The sequence below is a fragment of the Barbatula barbatula genome (assembly GCF_947034865.1).
Source record: "Barbatula barbatula genome assembly, chromosome: 17".
NCBI classification, from domain to species: Eukaryota; Metazoa; Chordata; class Actinopteri; order Cypriniformes; family Nemacheilidae; genus Barbatula; species Barbatula barbatula.
The window spans coordinates 165,351-175,000 of record NC_136780.1 but is presented as its reverse complement, the minus strand read 5'-3'; the positions used below and the strand labels follow the sequence as shown (position 1 = coordinate 175,000).

General features: G+C 41.1%; 1 protein-coding gene across 1 annotated transcript in view; it reads right to left on the bottom strand.

Moving 5' to 3' along the window:
- Positions 1-8,419, bottom strand: part of dlg4b (discs, large homolog 4b) — a gene marked incomplete at its 3' end in the record, with an annotated part of 10,108 nt that extends 1,689 nt beyond the window's left edge. The window contains exon 1 of the mRNA XM_079478229.1: positions 8,353-8,419. Coding sequence (XP_079334355.1) covers positions 8,353-8,382 — 30 coding nt within the window. The 5' untranslated portion in view covers positions 8,383-8,419. The remainder of the gene's footprint in view (positions 1-8,352) is intronic.
- Positions 8,420-9,650: the final 1,231 nt, after the last annotated feature.

The window sequence follows — 9,650 nt, the reverse complement described above, 5'->3', positions numbered from 1 at the left end:
TGCAGTTAATAGAGTTACAGTGCAGTAGATTAGTTAATGCAGTTATTGAAGTTACAGTGCAATAGATGACTTAATGCAGTTATTGAGGTTACAGTGCAGTAGATGAGTTAATGCAGTTATTGAGGTGACAGTGCAATAGATTAGTTAATGCAGTTATTGAAGTTACAGTGCAATAGATGAGTTAATGCAGTTATTGAGGTTACAGTGCAGTAGATGAGTTAATGCAGTTATTGAGGTTACAGTGCAATAGATTTGTTAATGCAGTTATTGAGGTTACAGTGCAATAGATGAGTAGATGCAGTTAATAGAGTAACAGTGCAGTAGATGAGTTAATGCAGTTAATAGAGTTACAGTGCAATAGATGAGTAGATGCAGTTATTGAGGTTACAGTGCAATAGATGAGTAGATGCAGTTAATAGAGTAACAGTGCAGTAGATGAGTTAATGCAGTTAATAGAGTTACAGTGCAATAGATGAGTAGATGCAGTTATTGAGGTTACAGTGCAGTAGATGAGTTAATGCAGTTATTGAGGTTACAGTGCAATAGATGAGTAGATGCAGTTAATAGAGTTACAGTGCAGTAGATGAGTTAATGCAGTTATTGAGGTTACAGTGCAATAGATGAGTAGATGCAGTTAATAGAGTTACAGTGCAGTAGATTAGTTAATGCAGTTATTGAGGTTACAATGCAATAGATGAGTAGATGCAGTTAATAGAGTTACAGTGCAGTAGATTAGTTGATGCAGTTAATAGAGTTACAGTGCAGTAGATGAGTTAATGCAGTTAATAGAGTTACAGTGCAGTAGATTAGTTAATGCAGTTATTGAAGTAACAGTGCAATATATGAGTCAATGCAGTTATTGAGGTTACAGTGCAATAGATGAGTAGATGCAGTTAATAGAGTTACAGTGCAGTAGATAAGTTAATGCAGTTATTGAGGTTACAGTTTAATAGATGAGTTAATGCAGTTATTGAGGTTACAGTGCAGTAGATTAGTTAATGCAGTTATTGAGGTTACAGTTTAATAGATGAGTTAATGCAGTTATTGAGGTTACAGTGCAATAGATGAGTAGATGCAGTTAATAGAGTTACAGTGCAGTAGATTAGTTAATGCAGTTATTGAGGTTACAGTGCAATAGATGAGTAGATGCAGTTAATAGAGTTACAGTGCAGTAGATTAGTTAATGCAGTTATTGAGGTTACAGTGCAATAGATGAGTAGATTCAGTTAATAGAGTTACAGTGCAGTAGATGAGTTAATGCAGTTATTGAGGTTACAGTGCAATAGATGAGTAAATGCAGTTAATAGAGTAACAGTGCAGTAGATGAGTTAATGCAGTTAATAGAGTTACAGTGCAATAGATGAGTTAATGCAGTTATTGAGGTTACAGTGCAATAGATGAGTAGATGCAGTTAATAGAGTAACAGTGCAGTAGATTAGTTAATGCAGTTAATAGAGTTACAGTGCAGTAGATTAGTTAATGCAGTTATTGAGGTTACAGTGCAATAGATGAGTAGATGCAGTTAACAGAGTAACAGTGCAGTAGATGAGTTAATGCAGTTAATAGAGTTACAGTGCAATAGATGAGTAGATGCAGTTATTGAGGTTACAGTGCAGTAGATGAGTTAATGCAGTTATTGAGGTTACAGTTTAATAGATGAGTTAATGCAGTTATTGAGGTTACAGTGCAGTAGATTAGTTAATGCAGTTATTGAGGTTACAGTTTAATAGATGAGTTAATGCAGTTATTGAGGTTACAGTGCAGTAGATTAGTTAATGCAGTTATTGAGGTTACAGTGCAGTAGATTAGTTAATGCAGTTATTGAGGTTACAGTTTAATAGATGAGTTAATGCAGTTATTGAGGTTACAGTGCAGTAGATGAGTTAATGCAGTTATTGAGGTTACAGTGCAGTAGATTAGTTAATGCAGTTATTGAGGTTACAGTTTAATAGATGAGTTAATGCAGTTATTGAGGTTACAGTGCAGTAGATTAGTTAATGCAGTTATTGAGGTTACAGTGCAGTAGATTAGTTAATGCAGTTATTGAGGTTACAGTGCAATAGATGAGTAGATGCAGTTAATAGAGTTACAGTGCAATAGATGAGTTAATGCAGTTAATAGAGTTACAGTGCAGTAGATGAGTTAATGCAGTAATTGTGGTTACAGTGCAATATATGAGTTAATGCAGTTATTGAGGTTACAGTGCAAAAGATGAGTAGATGCAATTAATAGAGTTACAGTGCAGTAGATGAGTTAATGCAGTTATTGAGGTTACAGTGCAATAGATGAGTAGATGCAGTTAATAGAGTTACAGTGCAGTAGATGAGTTAATGTAGTTAATAGAGTTACAGTGCAGTAGATGAGTTAATGCAGTAATTATGGTTACAGTGCAATAGATGAGTTAATGCAGTTATTGAGGTTACAGTGCAATAGATGAGTATATGCAGTTAATAGAGTTACCGTGCATTAGATTAGTTAATGCAGTTATTAAAGTTACAGTGCAATAGATGAGTAGATGCAGTTAATAGAGTTACAGTGCAATAGATGAGTTAATGCAGTTATTGAGGTTATAGTGCAATAGATGAGTAGATGCAGTTAATAGAGTTACAGTGCAGTAGATGAGTTAATGCAGTTATTGAGGTTACAGTGCAATAGATGAGTAGATGCAGTTAATAGAGTTACAGTGCAGTAGATGAGTTAATGCAGTTAATAGAGTTACAGTGCAGTAGATGAGTTAATGCAGTAATTATGGTTACAGTGCAATAGATGAGTTAATACAGTTATTGAGGTTACAGTGCAATAGATGAGTATATGCAGTTAATAGAGTTACAGTGCAGTAGATTAGTTAATGCAGTTAATCGAGTTACAGTGCAATAGATGAGTTAATGCAGTTATTGAGGTTACAGTGCAATAGATGAGTAGATGCAGTTAATAGAGTTACAGTGCAGTAGATGAGTTAATGCAGTTATTGAGGTTACAGTGCAGTAGATGAGTAGATGCAGTTAATAGAGTTACAGTGCAGTAGATTAGTTAATGCAGTTATTGAGGTTACAGTGCAATAGATGAGTAGATGCAGTTAATAGAGTTACAGTGCAGTAGATTAGTTAATGCAGTTATTGAGGTTACAGTGCAATAGATGAGTAGATGCAGTTAATAGAGTTACAGTGCAGTAGATAAGTTAGTGCAGTTATGAAAGTGGTCCATTAGTGCAAATGAGCATATTTCAGATGTGCAAGTGAGCAGTATAGAGTGCAAATGGTACTGTGCGTGTGTAAACAGTCCGGTAGAGCAGATAACATGAAGTACTGGTGTGTACAGTTCAGTCATGCATGCAGCCCTGTAGTGCAGTGTAAACAATGTTGTAGCAGCATTGAAGGTAAAGGTAAGAGAGGCAGTGGAATCAGTGGGGGGCAGAGTTCAATAATGAAACAGCTCTGGGAAAAAAGCTGTTTCTAGTCTGCTGGTTCTTGTCCGGAGGCACCGGAAGCGCCTACCGAAAGGCAGGAGAGTAAACAGTCTATGAGCGGGGTGAGAGGAGTCCTTGAGAATGCTGCGAGCTTGACGCAGACAGCATTTCTTCTGGATGTCCTCAATGGGAGAAAGTGTAGTCCCTGTGATGCGCTGGGCTGTTATCACCACCCGCTGCAGTGCCTTGCGCTCAGCAACAGAACAGATCCCGTACCAGACTGTGACACAGTTGGTCAGGATGCTCTCTATCGTGCAGCGATGGAAGTTCACCAAGATAGTTGAAGACAGTTGGTTCTTCTTCAGTGTCCTCAGAAAGAAGAGACGCTGGTGAGCCTTCTTGACCAGGCATGAGGTGTTGGTGGTCCAGGACAGGTCCTCCGAAATATGAGTCCCCAGGAACTTAAAACTGGAAACACGTTCAACAGCCATCCCATTAATGTGGATGGGATCGTGTGTGCCTCCTTTCGCCTTCCTGAAGTCCACGATGATCTCCTTTGTCTCGGAGGTGTTAAGGAGCAGGTTGTTGTCTGAGCACCATTTGGCTAGGTGCTGGACCTCCTCCCTGTATGCAGTCTCATTGTTGTTGCTGATGAGACCAATCACCGTTGTATTGTCTGCAAACTTGATGAAGGAGTTAGATCCGTTCACAGGCCTGCAGTCGAGTGTGAAAAGGGAGTAGAGAAAGGGGCTCAGTACGCAGCCCTGTGGTACACCAGTGTTGAGGGTGGTGGAGCAGATGTGGCCTAACCTAACAATCTGAGGCCTGTTCGTCAGGAAGTCCATAATCCAGTTACAGGTAGGGTTGTTAATGCCTAGGTTTCCAAGTTTGACGATTAGCTTGGAAGGGATGACGGTATTGAAAGCAATTCTTTAAGTTGTAAATTTAGACACTGAAGTTCCATCACAAAGCCTTAAGCCCCCTCTTTACAACCCAACACATGTCTGTCTGAAGCCCAAATCCCAGCTAAATATCTCAAACACTGCACAGAAGCAACAGCTCAAGCAAAGCAAGCAGGACAGAGCTTATAACCGTAACAGACCCTGAACTAAGAGAAGTCTTCTTGAGCGGGCATGAACACCAAGAGAAGACCCTGCGCACATCTCCTGTGTATACAGATCATCATGCGCAAGTACACACACACAATTCACAAACCTCCACAAAGACTTCAACCAGATTCAACAAAAGCATAACAAGCGTTCATACAAACACACAAGCTTAAACCTGCAAGATATGTCAAGTCCAATAAACACAAACAAACTAAACACTGCACAATATATGACAGAAACCTGTCCCTATTACTGAGACTTTACATTAGTGCTTAGCTTTTTCTAATACAACTAGATATAACTTTCATTTTCATCTTTTCTTTTAACCTGTTTGCTAACAGCTCAGCTGGAAATGCTTAGGCAATACAATGCACAATTTGTGTCATGCCACTAAAGCCCACTTAAACTGAAATGAAGAGAGAGAGAGCAGGTGGGTGCTGAAGGGGATTGTGGGATTGTCTGAGGTCTGGTCTGTTCAGCATTCAGCTCAGAGTCGACTGCAGAGCTGATGATGTCATCAGAGAGGGACATACAGCACTAACACAAGAGCCGTTGTCATGGTTACAACACAGCTGCAGTGCAGCGCACACATGATGATGGAAAACATCACATTAACTTATTCTGGAATCAAATGAACAGATTCACGCAAAAAAAACACTATGAACAACACACACACACACACACACTTCTCTGAAAAATGATTTCATTCATTTAAGCCAATGAGAGTGAGTAACTCAGATCACGGTGTGTGTGCGCGTGTGTGTGTTGTAGGACAGTGAGAGACAGTGTTTTCCCACGCTTGCTTGCCCTCATTCAGTGAATGATGCTCATATGGTTGTCATGGAAACTATCAGGATCTGACAGGATGGTTGCATAGCAACTGACATCAGCAGCCACACAAAAAAGATGATGAAAGAGAAACAAATGAAGATCTTCAGATTTATGAATGTGTGTGTGTGTGGGTGTGAGAGAGAGAGATCACAGCAGTCTAAAACATCACACACACACACACACACACACACACACTAATGCAGGCGCTCACAGTTTTTCTCGATCTAACACACAATTCATGAAACAATTCACCATTTCCTCACAACTATAAACACATTCTCAAGAACGAAACACCAACTTGTACAAACCCCAAACAAAAATCTCCTCATTTTGGTATAACCAAAGTTAACCAGAACATCATATAATGAACTCATGTGTCAAGATGTAAACTCAAACAGCACATTTATCCATCAGTAAACATTCAGAAGTAAAACTGATGAAACAACGATCAGAATCTCAGGATGATATCAACAGGAGCTCATCCCAGAATCCTCCGCAGGGCTTTACACTACAGTATCATCACAGTACACACTTTATATCACAGATAACTCCAGTAAACTCTAGCACATGTTCACCCTCAGTTCAAGTTTTTTGGTAGCATTTTTGACATATTTTGTATTTTTGCAGAACTACTTACAAAAAAAGACCAAGCATACAAGTATCCTGTAATGAAATTGGGCCAAAGGTGCATAGGATGCCATGTTTATTTATAGATGTATGCAATTGTGTATTGTGTATATTGTGTATTGTGTTGCATACCTGACCGATCGGTTCTGACTTCTATCTCTTTTCTACTCTTTCCACCTCCGCTCTGTATACTTTGGTGGGCTTTGAGACCAGTTTCTTATTGCACTTGTGCTTTTTGTTGTCCTTATGTTGTCCCAACTGCTTCCATTGTTTAGCTCATCTGTAAGTCACTTTGGTTAAAAGTGTCCGCTAAATGACTAAATGTAAATGTTTATATTGTTTTTGAACTTTACTGAGATTGCTTACAGTAACAGTGATGTCATTTAAAAAAAAAATCCTAAAGCTCATTGTTGCATTTTTCTTTTAGGTTGTGTATTGGCCAGATTCCCTCCACTGGCCCTTGTCAATCATGGCCTCCTTATAATCCTAACCCTGTGAATTCTGTCTCTCGCTCTCCTTCTATAGCTGGTGTGTGTTGAACGCACAGGGTCTGCTTTCACATCATTCACTGGTGGTGGGTGAGGAGAGACTCCCTCATGTGATTGTAAAGCGCTTTGGGTGTACAGCAATACACGATAAAGTGTTATAAAGTATATGCCTCATTCATTCATACTGTAATAAACACTGAGCTGTCAAATGACTCAATTCTTGGATCCCAGTAACAGTGTTTTGAAGTGATGTCACCAGTGTGTAAGACTGTTGCAGTGTGAGTGTTTCTGATGGCTTGTGTGTCATGTTTAGGACATTTAGCTTTTACAGCAAGTTTTAATGGTTTTGAGTGGAGAACTTCATTTTGACCCGAAAATATGACTTTAAGGGAATTGGGTGAGAAGTTGTGGATTAATATGTAGAGTTTCCAGAAACGAGCCATAATATCAAGAAATGTGTTTAAGCAATGAGAACAAATGTACACAAACATGTGAATGTAACCACGCACGCACACACACACACACACACACACACACACACACACACACACACGCACGCACACTCGCACACACACACACACACACACCCGCACACACACACACACACACACACACACGCACACACACTCGCACGCACACTCGCACGCACACACACACACACACTCGCACACACACACACACACACACACTCGCACACACACACACTCGCACACACACGCACACACACTCGCACACACACACACACTCGCACACACATGCACACACATGCACACACACTCGCACACGCACGCACACGCACTCGCACACACACACACACAAACACTCACTCACACACGCACGCACACACGCATGCACACACATGCACGCGCGCACACACACACGCACACACAGGCGCACACACACACACTCGCACACACACACACACACACACACACACTCGCACACACGCACACACTCGCACACGCACCCACGCACACACGTATACACGCACGCACGCACAAACACACACTCGCACACACACTCGCACACGCACGCACGCACACACACTCGCACACACACTCGCACACACACACACACTCGCACACACTTGCACACGCACGCACACACTCACACACACACTCACACACACACTCGCACACACACTCGCACACGCACGCACACACACACACACTCGCACACACACACACAAACAGTCACGCACACACATGCACTCGCACACACACGCACACACAGGCGCACACACTCGCACGCACACACACACACACACACTCGCACACGCACACACGCACGAACGCACACACGCACAAACACACAAAGAATGTGTAAGTTCCTATGACAGAACTGCTGTTAGTCTAGTTATGGAGCAGTATGAGAAATGTTGATATTATATAAATCATGAACAGTTATAAACAGCAGATTTTAAACGGACAGATACGAATGACCTTTCATGTAATGTTAGTATTTCATTCACCAGACACAAACCAGCTGTTATTGTTGTGGAGTCCAGGAGGGAAACAGTGTCATTTTTAAGAGTTACAGAATGAATGATGATCTGACAGACAAGACAAACAAAACAAACACTAAAAGACTATTAAAATATCCATATATTCACTGATATATCTATCTGTCACTATAACACACACACACACACGTGTAATGATTCTTTAGAGACCAGTCACAGTTTAATGATCCTCTTGATATACATATTATAATGCTTTATAAAACTGCAGCGTGAGATCACACACAGACACATACTGAAGAACCACACACACACACACACACACACAGCTGTAGAAATCAGTGAGTTCAAGACAACAGCAGCTCTGAACATGCAGACGCGCAACACAACACTGCAGCATTTAAACACACACACACACTGCAGCTGTCTTACCTTAGTGGTCACTATACACAGGCAGTCCATGACAGGACTGAAGCGACCGAAGCGCTGTTTCCCCCCCTCCCCGTCTCACCCTACGCCTGTCGACCCTCCTCTAGCGCTCACTCACCCGTCTCACAGCACAGAGACAGAGAGAGAGAGAGAGACAGAGAGACATGAGGGGTGACTGTTGCCATGGCAGCAAACAGCTGCGGCTCTGGCAACAGTAGAGCTGTTGTCATGGAGACTGAAAGAGGGTGTTACCATGTGCAGCCGTGACGACACAGGTCAAAGTTCAAAGCCAAACTATCTTAAAGCTTAGATGAGGAATAGAGGTGAGCAAGAGAGCTTTGAAAGAATTAAAGGGGGAAACTCCGCCCACCATTTTGAGCCACGCCTCCAAAAGTCTCATTCAGTAGTGCCAGCTCGGAACACAACATCCTCAACACAAACAACTTATTTATTGTTGCTGCCATTGAGTTTATTTAGTGTTGACAGACAGACACGCACGCGCACACACAAACCTACCAGTCCATGTGTGTGTGTTCTTCCTAATGACTGATTCTCAAACACAGTCAGCTCATAAAACTCCTGAATATCTGTGAAAGGAAAACACATGCACATCAGGCACAAGTGATTCAAGTGTAAACCGACTAAAGCTTGAATGCAATGAAGATCTGTATTTAATCAGTGAACGCATGCTGTGTTGCTACACACCTAACAGAAACAATACATAGTTTCAGGGCTCAGTATAAGTATGTGAATATAGATCCAGCATGAGTGTGTATTAAAAGTGTCTAAAGATCTGACTGACAGTTTCATTCACACTCATTAACCAATCACACTGAGGTAAAGTGTCAAAACCAGCCCCCACAGTTATGCGTTTCCTGCTAGAGATCTGTCTAATCTGATGTAAAGTCTTAAATCTCTCAATGTCAGATTACACGCTAAATATAGAAAGAGTGATCAGTGTGTGTGTGTGTGTGTGTGTGTGTGTGTGTTTGCTCACCCAGTAAAGCCTGAAACAGGTCACTCTGAAAGATGCTTAAAAGTCTCTCAGCACGACACCTCAAACCTTCATCACATACTGACTGACACGCCTCCATAGCCTGCAGAGCACGATCTGTATCTAACACACACACACACACACAGAGAAACTGAAATATATAATGTACACGACACACAAACACACACACACACAGATACTGAAATATAAACAAACACAGAGAAACTGAAATATATATACAACACACACACACACACACAGAGATACTGAAATATAAACAAACACAGAGAAACTGAAATATATATAC